Source organism: Jatropha curcas, chromosome 1, assembly GCF_041381405.1.
Source record: "Jatropha curcas cultivar XTBG-Jc1 chromosome 1, XTBG_Jcur_1.0, whole genome shotgun sequence".
In the NCBI taxonomy this organism is placed as follows: domain Eukaryota; kingdom Viridiplantae; phylum Streptophyta; class Magnoliopsida; order Malpighiales; family Euphorbiaceae; genus Jatropha; species Jatropha curcas.
This window is the reverse complement of record NC_143151.1, coordinates 33,731,604-33,744,547: the sequence shown is the minus strand read 5'-3', so window position 1 is coordinate 33,744,547 and position 12,944 is coordinate 33,731,604. Positions and strand designations below refer to the sequence as shown.

General features: G+C 36.5%; 1 protein-coding gene across 5 annotated transcripts; it reads left to right on the top strand.

Annotated features, from left to right (window-relative positions):
- The first annotated feature begins 862 nt into the window (after window positions 1-862).
- LOC105631354 (GPI-anchored adhesin-like protein) lies at window positions 863-12,419 on the top strand. Of its 5 annotated transcripts, none has more exons than XM_012213445.4 (11): window positions 864-1,204; window positions 1,770-1,988; window positions 2,073-2,255; window positions 2,344-2,443; window positions 2,528-2,558; window positions 4,849-4,891; window positions 5,547-5,699; window positions 7,293-9,411; window positions 9,546-10,941; window positions 11,655-11,735; window positions 12,034-12,419. In XM_012213445.4, the coding sequence occupies exons 2-11, from the start codon at window positions 1,930-1,932 to the stop codon at window positions 12,096-12,098; spliced, it is 4,230 nt and encodes a 1,409-aa protein (XP_012068835.1). In that variant the 5' UTR covers window positions 864-1,204; window positions 1,770-1,929; the 3' UTR covers window positions 12,099-12,419. The 5 variants fall into 5 exon arrangements, with proteins under 5 accessions (XP_020533872.1, XP_089576190.1, XP_012068835.1 ...); XM_012213446.4 differs by having other exon boundaries at window positions 9,525-10,920; XM_012213443.4 differs by having other exon boundaries at window positions 9,525-10,941.
- Window positions 12,420-12,944: the final 525 nt, after the last annotated feature.

Below are 12,944 nucleotides of genomic sequence, written 5' to 3'. Positions count from 1 at the left end.
TATCTATCTGTACTATATATAAAAATGAAAACAAATGGAATAATGAGATTTTTTTTAAATTAATTAATATATATTAAAATTGTTATATATATATTCATTTTTATTTATCATGATATTCGTCTTTTGCTTGCTTGAAAATAAATAAAAAGCTAAAATCTAACTTATAATTAATTTTTTAAAATAAAATCTTAGATGTTAATTAAGCTAATATTATAATTAATAATAATTTTTTTTATTTTATAGTCTATAATTATTTTATTTTATTAAATATATTTGACTTTTATCTATCATATACAAAATAGTTTAAGAATAATATTATTCACGTAAAATATAAAATATTATTATTTAAATAGAGATAAATTTTAGTTTAAAATTATTACATGTGAAATCGTGTTTTAATATTATAAGAATTTAGATGATATAAGAGAAAAATTATAACCTCCTTGATATTATATGAGAATAAAATTTAATGAGTATAGTCAATAAGTAATATGCAATGCACATTAATAAAAAAAATTAATATTTATAAAACCAAATAATAATGTTTTATTTATACCTTTTTATTTAAAAAAAAGAAGATAATTTTATTAATTTTAATAAATATGTTTTACCACGGGCACAAATAGAAACTCTAATTTTCAAATTTAAAGGATTTAATCTTTTTTTTGTCATTTTGTAGCTAAGCAGACAACATTAATTCAAATGATGACACCACACACCATTAAAAATAAAAAGACGAAGAACGGTGTGGACAGGATAGTATTTTCCTTCAAATCCACTCAAAGAGGCTTTTGGTAATTTAGAACAGTAGCTAAGAGTCTTTGTCTTTCAATTGTTGATAAAATTACTCAAATTACAATCACTGACTTGTTTTGTCTGAAACAGAACACGGTCTTCATCACTTTCTCTCTCTACTGTATAGTGTAGAGAGAGAAAGCAAGCAAAGCCAAAGAGAGTGAGAAGGGGGTTTTTTTTTTTAAAAAAAGAAAAAGATTGGCATTTGAGAAATGAGTAAAGCAAAAACTACCTCGTCATTGTTCAAGTTTTCTTAGAGCTAAAAAAACCCAAAAAGATAATCTCTTAGAGGACACAAAAATAGAATATAAAGGAGTGTAGATAAAACCCTAATGCTGGTACCCATTTGAAGAACCCAAAACATAGAATCCTATTCATCAATCCGAGATCTTACTGATTGGTTTCGAAGGTATGATCTAGCCCGCATTTCTCTCAAATTCTGGGTTTAAATGGTCGGGTGTTTGGATTCTTGACAGCAATTTTGGTGCATTCTTGTGCAAAAATGTGCTATTATGTGTGTTTATCTGAATGGGTTTTGTTTTTTTTGGCATTTGAATTTGGTTTTTTTAGTGTTTTGTTAGTGGTTTGGTTTGGTTTGGTTGTGTATTTGGGGTTAGATTTTAACGGAATCAGATCTGGGGTTTGTTTGGTTATTCCGTGGGTGCTACTGGTTTCTGTTTTGAAATTGCAGTTAATTTCAGGTGCATTTTTGATTTCGAGTTGGGTGTTAGGATAAAGATCGGTTGATATCTTTCGGGGAGTCTTTTGGTATAAAAACTAGTAGATTTTGACCATCAGCTACTTTTTCAAGTATTTATTTATTTTCTACTTATTTTTCATTTGGATTTGCAATGTGGATTAATAAAGTATGGTTTCACTGTGGATTTACATATATGGAGTTTAACTCGTATTTAGGAAACTTTATTCAATTGCCATATTGGTAATTCGTTTGTTTTTTTCCTTTCTTTTACCAGAGGTTGCATGGTAGGCTTGGGTTTTTCTGGATTGATGTGCTGCTGCTTCTGGGATTTGATTAGTCAAGAATTGGAGGATCTGGGATCCATCCATATAGAACATCTGATTATATGAGGAGGTTAGAGAACAGGGACATACTGTAAATACAATAGAGAGAAAATGAAATCCGACACACCACTTGACTATGCTGTGTTTCAACTGTCACCAAAGCATTCAAGGTGAGGATGTCTATTTATTGAGTTCAATGTTTTGGTTGTGTTTCTAGATGCAGCTTCTGGCATTTATCTTTTCCTTTTTGGCAGATGTGAATTGTTTGTGTCAAGGAGTGGAAATACTGAGAAGCTTGCATCAGGATTAGTCAAGCCATTTGTGACTCATTTGAAGGTTGCTGAAGAGCAGGTAGCACAAGCAGTTCATTCAATCAAGCTTGAAGTTGAGAGACATAAAAATGCTGACACTTGGTTCACAAAAGGAACCCTTGAGAGGTTAATGGCTGTGCCCACACCATTGTTGTAGAAGAAATCGTTTATTTTCAGTTTAATTTTTGATATGATTAGAAATTATTGTTTTCAGGTTTGTGCGATTTGTCAGTACACCAGAGGTTTTGGAGATGGTCAATACATTTGATGCAGAGATGTCTCAGCTGGAAGGAGCACGGAAAATCTACTCTCAGGTAATACTGCCATTTTATCTAGCAAAGAATACTGGATTTAGAATATAAAAAGCCATTGCTAAATTTAGGAGCTCTTTTATTCAGGGGACCAGTGATCAGCTTTCTAGCGCTTTAGGTATGCAACTCTTTGCTTTTGTTTTTTTTCCCCTATCTTTCTTCCCTTAACGAGCAGTTCAGTTTACTTTATGTAATGAATTTCGTCCTCCATAGTTACGTGGTACTTATATGTAAAGAAAGTAAAATACTACAACCCTCAATCTGGATACATACTTTGTCCTCTATAACAGTTAATGAATTTTGAGAGGTTTCAGAATCTTTCGGAGCATATATCATTTCCTTGAAAAGAAAACACATGAATAGAATGGACATCACTGCATGGAAGTTAGACATTTATGGTTGAAATTATCTGAATCAATTACAGGTGTAAAAGGTACTTGCAATATGCCAATATGTTATATTCATTATCAGTAACAGATTTCTATTTTTGTTAATTTTTTAATGAATTTTTGGTTACTTATATCGAAGGTATTAATACCGATTACAGAAGCAATTAAGAAACTGAAAACAATGTTTTTTTGGTTCCGTCTTTGTAGTTATGAATACTTAGACTCCTGGTAGTGGTTTGGCCAATTCAGAGGAGGTCAAAACGGACCGCAACACTGCAAGCCATATTCCTCCTTCAGAAATGCAACAATTTCAAAAGTCCCTCCTATTTTTCTGTATTAATTAGAAGTCGTTCATATTTGTTCTTAGATGTGTGGCGTTTCAGTGCTTGCGTGTCTTTACCTCTACATTCCTAAGGAGTTTCCATAAGTATTTTCTTGGATCCTTGTTTTTGCTTTGTCCTTTAACAGGAATATGAAAGAGAACATTACTGAAATGCAAAATAAAAATAAGAAGATGCTCTTTGTATCCAGGAAAAAGAAACACAGAAGATTCTTTAGATCTTGCCATCTGCGTTTTGCAATCTTTAGCTATAAAGATAATTATGTGGCAACTGCCGACTTATTGATGATTATACTTTATATTCCTTGGTTTAACAAGTAAAATATCTCATATGCTGCCAGTTTTCATATTGATAAAATAGATTGAAGGTGAGGAGGAAGGACTGGTGTTTTGAAATGTATGTGGGTAAATAATGAATTGGGTGGTGCTATTCTGTTATAATTTGGAAAAGTTACCAAGAGAGCTTGTCAAAATACTAATTCATTTAAAAAGCTTTGAGGAATGTTTTATAGAATTATGGGACACATTTTGTAGTTAATCTTGATCTCTTTTTATCTGCATCAACAGTATTTGGACAAAAGCAAAAATTTTGTGAGCAAAATGCTTTTTTAGCGAGGGGATGTAACATTGTGGATGTTCTCAAGTGTAGAGTACATGGTTGTCGAAGATAAGGAAATGGGGAGAGACAGAGATGGGGAGGGATGTTGTAGCAGGGATAATGGTTATGGGCTAGGTAGCCAACTATTTGCAATATTTATGTTGTTAGCAAGTAACATCCAATGATTGGAAAAAATTGTAATGAAGTGGTCAATGAAAATTTTATAGGACTGGTCCATATTATTTTGATTCATAAAACATTTGTTGGAGAGGAAAGCATGCATCTAAGCCTGAGTTTTTCCAAAATTGAGACATGATGTTGGGTTTCTTTTTTATTGGTACATTTGGCTTTGAATTCATGTGTTTACCACCATTAATTTGCAAATGAGATTGAGTAGAAAGTGGGGTCATGGTGAGTTTGTAGTTAGTTTCTATCGGAAATGAAATTGTAGGAAGATGGAAGCTGCACTCACGGAGGAAAAGTTAGAAGGTAGAGTGAGTTGGTTTAGACCAAGAAATGCATTATGGGGGAAGGTTGAGCATATTGAAGCTCTAGGTGATAAGCAAGTGGGAGATAAACCAAGTATGACGTGGGTTGAAGTTGTGAGGAAGGATTTAGTAGCCTAGAACCTAGGTCTCCTGAAGATTTATTGTAAAACAGATAAAATGGAGGAAAATAATCCATAAATGATCCAACTAGTTTATGATTAAGGTTTGGATCAATTGTTTGTGTTAGTGAATATATGACATATGCGACACATTGCAAACAGCTACTGGAAGTTTAACTGCCCTGAAACTGCATGAAAAAATGTTTGCACTCCACCCGCCCTCAGAGGCACACAAAAGAAAGAGAAAAAAAGAAAAAGAATAAAGAAAAAGGAATTTCATCCATTCTAGAACTACTAATGAGCAAAATTCTATAATATCAATCCTCATTTTTCTCGGAAAATATTGTGAACTCATACTCTATATGCTAACAAATACCTGAAATTTGATGGCATGTTAAATTTGATCTCTCTGTGCAAACCTAATAAAGTACATATTGCTTATATACTGACTCAGGTTTTGGTAACTTGCTCCAGGTGGAGATGAAACAGGAACAGTGGCAGCAGCCGATGCAACAAAGTAAAGTTCCGTTTTTAGTTTTTATTTATCTTTTTGAGTGGCAGATGTGGTAGTTGGTGGTTCACCTTATTAGAAGCTTTGAAAAACTTTGTAACTATTGGAACTGTTGATTTCATCTTCTGTTGGAAATTTGGGATTTCTAGCCACATTTCTTTTGAAAGTAAAATGTTTTTTTTTTTTTTTTTTTTTTGGGGTGGGGGGGGGGGGGGGGGCTTTTGTTGTCAGATTATAATATTTATTAGAAATGGGAGGTGGCAACATGCAATTTGGTAATCTATGAACTTAGCAAGTGTTGAACTCCATTTCTTTTCTTGTTTGATCTGTGATATTTAAATGGACATGGTGATTCCCTGCTAGCATTTACTAGATTGGAAAAATATTATCTTACAATTTTGAAATTTAAGACCTTGAAGCATGAGTTTCGGAGGATGAGATAGCATATTTCAATTGTTCTGAAAATGTGGAAATGCACTAGACTATGGCTTCTGATGAAAGTGGAATGCTTAGATGATAACAGCAGTTAAATGGTAATGACAAAATAAGCCATTATTTTGTTGCTACTGCATCGATCAACATGCTTGAATGGATTTTTTGCTATGGTCTCTCACTCTCCCCTCAAATTTATTTTCTGATTTATTGTTGTTTTGCTGTACAGGAAGGAGCTTCTGCGGGCCATTGATGTACGGCTTGCTGCAGTAAGGCAGGATTTAACCACAGCCTGTGCTCGTGCATCGGCTGCTGGTTTTAACCCTGAGACTGTGTCAGAGCTTCATCTCTTTTCAGATTGCTTTGGCGCCCGTCGCTTGAAGTAAACACACTGGCAAAACCTTCATTTCATGCTTGTGTTTTTAAATGTAGACATGCTTGTGTGTCGCATCCATTTCATGTGGATTTGTTTACTTTTTTATTTATAGTAACACCAATGGCTTGTCTGGGGGCCATCTCCCAGCAAGTTATTGAATATCTGACAAGCAATTCGAGGTCAAAAAGAAGGGTGGATTGAATTTAATAGCAAATAAAGAATGTTAACTCTACTTCCTTGCACATTTCATCACTTGATCTTTGTTATATGGATAATTTATTTTTAGTTAATACTTAGTCGTAATTCGTAACATTTGAACTTATTTTATTGAAACACTTCTCATGCATTTTTGTCCAGTGGTGTTAATAGAGGTTAAATAGGGACAACTTTAGAACTGTTTGCATCTTTTTTGCTTCTCCAAAAATAAAAGACCCCAGTTATGTTTCAGTATATAAGAAGTCTGTTAAGAGACTCCTAAGGAAACTATTTTGACTCACCAAAGCTGCATCAAGTGCTGATAAGTTAGAGCTACAGGATCCTAGACTTTACCTAAGATGTTACAATGGAATTCATTGTTTGATTGCCTAACTCTTCAGAAAATGAAACTTCCCGTGTGTTTTAAGAGTTTTTAGCACTAACATGAATTCTTGGTGTGTTGCCTTGACAAAGATGGAGTATCTGGCATTCATTGTTAGAGATTATGCCTGGGAAAATGGCAACCATAAAATTTGATGTTTTTCTGCGGATGTTGTTGGTTGGTGCTACAGTAAAGTTTCCTTTGATGTAGAAAAGCCATCTTCTTCAAGCATGTGAAAACGATCCCTCAGACTCTGTGTGGCAGTAAATATTTGTATTTGCTGTTATTACCTTTTTCATTGGTGGAGGGGGTTCATATTAAGTTTGATTATCCATAGCCTCATGAGGCCTTATCTAGGGTATGCTGAAGACTTCTTTAGGAATATGAATATACAATGATTACTGATCTCTCTTGAGCTCAAATTTACATGCTAAAAATTTACTGCGATCAGATCAACAGTTGGGATTTTATTTATATCCTCAAGCAGTAGAATTTCTCTTTTTTATTTATGATCTTAAAGGTTTTTGGTTGCTGCATTGGAGTCCCTGCATATAGGTTAAAATGGTCAACTAGAAAATATCACAGACACTTGAAGATTTCTTCATGATTGTGCTGAGGGTCCTTATTAACATTTGGTCTGGCAATGCATTTGCTTTCTGAGTACGCTTTTTGACCTCACCATTTAGCATAAAGTAGGAATCTTTCCGGAACAAAATTAGCAAGGGAGAAGTTTTGTCCCATAGCAGAATCTTAGAGTAAATCTGAGCAGAAATAATTGATATCAGATCTTAATGAGATGGTGAAGGGGATAATTGTCCCTGTCAGAAGAATATGGCAGGATTAGTAGTTAAAGCGTTGTTTTCTCCTTTGTCCACTTGCTAACTTCCTTGTGCTTCTTACCTTTTTTTTTACCTTATATATATATATATATATATATATATATACACCATCAACGCTGTTTAGTTTTCTTTTTTCACCAAAAAGGTGCAAACTTTAATTCAAGCGTTATTAATTTTCTGCAGTGAAGCTTGTACCAAATTTATCTCGGTGTGCGAGAGAAGGCCAGACCTGGTCAATACATGGAAGACGCGTGTTGAAGATCAAGTGCTCCGGGCTTCATGCGGATCTGATATGTCAATTGACGATCCCACAGAAGACCCAAATGGGCCCCATGATGTCAAGCCCCACCAATCCTCATTCCAAAATAAACAGCAAAATCAGCAGGCCGGCCAAGAACAGAAACAACCCAATTTAACGCAAACTCTACAGCACCTTAACCAATCCAAACCATCTACTTTTCATTCCAGTTCCTCTGTCTCTACGCAAAACGAAAACAAGGAAGGGTATAAAAAAGAGGAGTCCACGACCGAGTCATTACCTAGTCAACCAAGCCAGCCTGCAAGGCGGCTCAGTGTGCAGGACAGGATCAACCTTTTTGAGAATAAGCAGAAGGAGAACTCAGGTGGCAAACCAGCAGTAGTTGGGAAATCTGTAGAACTGAGGAGACTTTCCTCTGACGTGTCTTCTGCACCTGAAAAGGCTGTATTGAGGAGATGGAGTGGAGCAAGTGATATGAGCATTGACTTGGGAAATGACAAGAAGGATTTTAACAGTGCAGATAGCCCTATATGTACACCCTCTTCATCTTCTGTATCCCAAAGCAAAAGCGACGTGTTTCCTAGCTCATCTGCAGATTATAAGGATCATAAGGGGCTGAATGACACAGTGAGTTCTGTTAAAGTGGAGGCTAAGAATGTTTCTGGGTTCAAAGATCAGGATGAGTTGCAGACTCCACCTGGTGGATTTATAGGGAAGGATGAGGAGGTGGGGTTGAAGGGGAAAGTGAACTGGAAAGACCAAGTTGGGTCTCAGCCCCAGTTGAGAGCATTTGCAGGTAGAGGTGAACAGGTTGGAGTAGATCAGGGGGTTAGAGATGAAAAGTTTAAGAGCTTCTTGGGAAGGGATGAGAAGATTACTGGAATAAAATTTCAAGGGGGTTTTGATGGAAAGTTGAGAGATTATTCAGATAGAGAGGAGACCGCTGGAGTGAACGACCAGTCTGAATTGCAAACTGAGGTTGGAAATTTTGTAGGCAAGTTAGGTGAGGTTGAATCTGGGAATAGAGTTGAGGATGTTAAAGTAAGGGATCAGCCACAGAGTCATTCACGGTTCAGAGGTTCCCACATTCATACTAGATCTCTTTCAGGACAGTTTGAAGGTGGGTTTGGAGGGAAAGTTAAGGAAGTAGGATATAAAGAGACTGAAAGTGATCAGTCAACTTCTCAGCCTCAGTGGAAATCATCTGCTGGAGAAGTCGGGGAAGTGGGAAAGAAGTTTGAAGATCTTGAAGGTCCAAGAATGAAAATCCAGAAACCTCATTCTGCTGGTGCAGAACAGGTTGTGAAGCTGCAAGGTAGAAGAGATGAGAGTGGCTCTAATTATGGAAGTACCAAGTTTCCTAGTAAAAAGGTTTTTGAGAGTCAAGAGAGCTTTAGCACTGTACCCATACCATCAATCGAACAAGCTCAGAGGATAAGGCAGTCTAAGGGGAATCAGGAGCTCAATGATGAGCTGAAAATGAAGGCAAATGAACTTGAAAAGCTTTTTGCAGAGCATAAGCTTCGGGTTCCTGGGGATCAATCTGGTTCAACAAGGAGAAGCAAGCATACTGAATTACAGGTTGAACAAGCAATAAGTTCACAGCATGGAAAACCAGCAGCACCGGAGATATTTCCTGTGCATGTTCAGGATAAAAAGATGGAGGTTGAACCCATTTTGAGTGCTGGTGATGACACGAAGTTTAGCACTCCACCACCAATGAAGATGATAGATCATCAGGACTATGGCAGTTCTTTGAGACAGAATTTCTCTGAGCTCAAATTTTCAGATGATTCTAGAGGAAAATTCTATGAGAGATACATGCAGAAAAGAGATGCAAAACTGAGGGAAGAGTGGGGCACAAAAAGAGCAGAGAAGGAAGCCAAGTTGAAGACCATGCAAGATAGCCTTGAGAGGAGTAGAGCAGAAATGAAGGCCAAATTTTCTGGGTCTGCAGATAGACTGGATTCGGTGTCTTATGCTCGTCGACGCGAAGAAAAGCTCAGAACATTCCATTCTCGGTCAAATATCAAGAGAGAGCAGGTATTCAATTGACTTGGAGAATTAATTGCTGATTTTGTACTCAAATTTTTTCTTTCATTTTTATTCATTGGAATTTCAGAGTTTCCTCATTTTGTAAGGTTCTATTTTTACAGAATCTTGTGGATTCCTTTCAGAGTGAAGAGGAGGAGGATACTTCTGATATTTTGGAACAGAAATATTATAGACAAGATAGATCATTAGGTGATGCAGCTTTAATGGATAGTGCTTCCAGAAGCTCCCAAAACAGGAAGTCTTTTAACAGGAATTTGTCTTCATCCACTCCTCGTACATCTATAGCACCAGTTCCACGGTCATCATCCAAAATGTCCAACCCCAGTTCTGGGAGGCGGAGAGTGCAGTCAGAAAATCCTCTTGCTCAATCAGTACCAAACTTCTCTGATTTCAGAAAAGAGAACACAAAGCCCTCTTCTGGAGTCAGCAAAACAGCAAACCGCATGCAGGTGAGAAATTTTGCCCGCAGCAAGAGTACAACTGAAGAGATACCTCTTGTGAAGGAAGAAAAGCCCCGACGTTCTCAGTCCGTAAGGAAAAGCTCTGCTAGTCCTGCTGAATTCAAGGATTTGCCAACTCTGAACTCTGATGATGTTGTTTTGGCACCATTGAAGTTTGATAAAGACCAGACTGAACAGGGCATGTCTGAAAAATTCTCAAAGAATGTGGAATCAAAGACTTTTCTCCGGAAGGGTAATGGAATAGGTCCTGGTGCTGGAACTAGCATTGCCAAATCGAAAGCTTCAGTGGCATCTGAGGCTCTTAAAAATGAAGATTTTGAAGACTCTCCCTTTGAGACAGAAGATCCAGTCAATGTCACAAAGGAGGAAGAAGAAGAGGAGGAGGAGGAGCCTGAACTTGAAACAACAGAGGTTGAAGATTGTGCTAACATTGAAAATGGAAAACCGAGGCTAAGCCAAGAATCTGACAAAATGTCTGAATCTGAGAATGGTGATTCTCTAAGGTCTCTTTCTCAAATTGATCCTTCTTCAGTTGCCGAACTGCCTGCCTCGGTTCCTTCAACATTCCATGCTGTAGGGTCCTTGCAGGATTCACCTGGGGAAAGCCCAGTTTCATGGAATTCTCGCATGCATAATCCGTTTTCCTATCCACATGAGATTTCAGATATTGATGCTTCTGTGGACTCTCCAATTGGGAGCCCAGCTTCCTGGAATCCTCACTCTCTTACTCAAACTGAGGCTGATGCTGCTCGAATGAGGAAGAAGTGGGGAAGTGCTCAGAAACCTATTCTTGTTGCTAATTCATCCCATAATCTGGCACGTAAGGATGTCACAAAAGGGTTCAAACGTTTGTTAAAGTTTGGAAGGAAGAGTCGTGGGACAGAGAGTTTGGTTGACTGGATATCTGCAACGACTTCTGAGGGAGATGATGACACAGAGGATGGACGAGATCCTGCCAATCGGTCATCAGAAGACTTGAGGAAGTCAAGAATGGGATTCTCACAAAATCATCCTTCTGATGACGGCTTCAATGAAAGTGAGTTGTTCAATGATCAGGGTAAGCTATATATCTCCTTGCAGGAATTTAAATTATGTTGTTTTTGTTTATTGAGAATCAAATATATGCCTGCTTATATCAAACTAAATTCTTACCGCAGTTTAGTTTTCATTGAAAAGTATCACCGCATGTAACAGTAGCATGTCAACTTCATTAAAATGTCCGCTTGTACAAGATTCTAAAGAGGAATAATTGTGTAGATAATTTGAAGCCCAACTATTTCCCTAATGTCTTTTTCTGGTTATTCTTCTTCAACTGATTTTTTCTCCTGTTGTGTTTCCAAGAGTTACAATGACTTGAAAACGATTATCTGAGTTGGTTTCATAACTAAAGGACCAGAGGCCTTTATAGCACACTGACCACCCATTTTGTCTTTTCCTACTTTTGGGCGCTTGAAATTGATTCCTCTTTTTTAACCTGTTTGGTCAATTGGGTTGAATAGTTTGGCCCATGTGAGTAATGATCCTTTGATATTCATATCCTAAAAGTTACTGAAGTAGCATAATTGGGGCAGGATTATGGAGCACACTGAAACTTCTCTGCTTTATAATTATTTTTTTTATACAAGCAGTGGTAGATATTGAATCCATCTCTTCAGCAAACGGCAGGGCTTTTTCGTTTTAAAATAATATTCTCTCTTTTTTCTTTGGCTTACATCGTTGGTTATACAGCTGAATTCTTGAGTAGATGATGATGCGCCTCTTTTCTTACAGTTGCTATTCATAGCTCCATACCTGCACCTCCAGAAAATTTCAAATTGAGGGATGATCATATGTCTGGAAGCTCTATTAAAGGTGAGTTTTATTTATTTATTTATTTCTTCCAAATGTTAATTTAACTTATACTTACGCTATTTTTGTTGGCTGGAAAATCTTATGACTGCGTTAGGTTGTATTAATAGCCTCTGAAAATAAATTTGAAGGATTTTCTTAAATGTGTCCAATGTGTTTCCATATGATTTGGTCTTGTTCATGTGGGGCCATACTTGGCAAATGTTTTTCTTCCTAGCAAAACTCTAATGGAAGTCTTTTATTTCTTTTGGAGATTGGTAGTTTATGATGATATATTTAAGCATGTCCAAATTTTTTACAGCACCACGATCATTCTTCTCTCTTTCATCATTCCGAAGCAAGGGAAGTGACTCGAAGCTCAGATAATTACTTCAGAGAAATGTTTAGAGCTACTGCTTGGAATCTCAAGTGATAGGGTGTAAAGGATTATATATAGGATACAAATGCTTGTGCTGAAATATGTTGTATATTGTATTGAACAAAATTCGCCTATTGGCGTTCTTGTGATTTTGGTAGTCTAGGAGCATTCTTTTCTTTTTTTTTCCCACCTTCTCTTTATTTGCTCTAGCATTGTGTGATGCATGGTAATCAGACTTTTGACAGAAATAGAGTTGGTCACAGTTTTAAGCGGAGTGATATGATTATCCGGAGTACTAGCATGCAAGCAATGACTACTTTATTTTATCATCTCCTTTACTAGCAACACACACTCTCTCTCTCTGTCCAATGCATGTGTAAATTTTACTTTTTAAACCTCAGATTTCTTTTTCTTTCTCTTTCTCCCCATAGGAAACCTCAATGTCTGAAAGAGTGAGATGGTGTAATGAGTTTTTATACCAAGGCTCCGTTATCGAATGCATATGTACTCCATAAATTCTTGGAATTGCAAGGAGACTGAACCTGTGATCAATTTTTATAATGTAAAGTGGTATAATTTTTAAAGCACATAATGTGAAATGTCTTGTATTACATTGAAGCTTTATCAAATTTGTAATTCCGGATACTCCAAATATTGTATTGGTCTTGTATACAGCTGCTAACAGTTCCAGGTTACATGAAATCTTCAAATGTTGAACCTTTTCTTTTGTTACTGTTGTTTGTTGTGATGACATCTGTTAACGGCTACTTCTTAGTTTGAGCTTGACAAGATCAATTTTTATTAATTATATCAGAAGACTGGATATAAAGAGTCAATGGCCGGTCTTATCTTAT

Coding starts and splice junctions, on each gene's coding strand:
- LOC105631354 (XM_012213443.4), top strand. CDS start 1,930: ATGAAATCCGACACACCACTTGACTATGCTGTGTTTCAACTGTCACCA. Junction 9,412..9,524: donor CAAATATCAAGAGAGAGCAG/GTATTCAATTGA, acceptor CTATTTTTACAG/AATCTTGTGGATTCCTTTCA. Junction 11,736..12,033: donor GTCTGGAAGCTCTATTAAAG/GTGAGTTTTATT, acceptor AATTTTTTACAG/CACCACGATCATTCTTCTCT.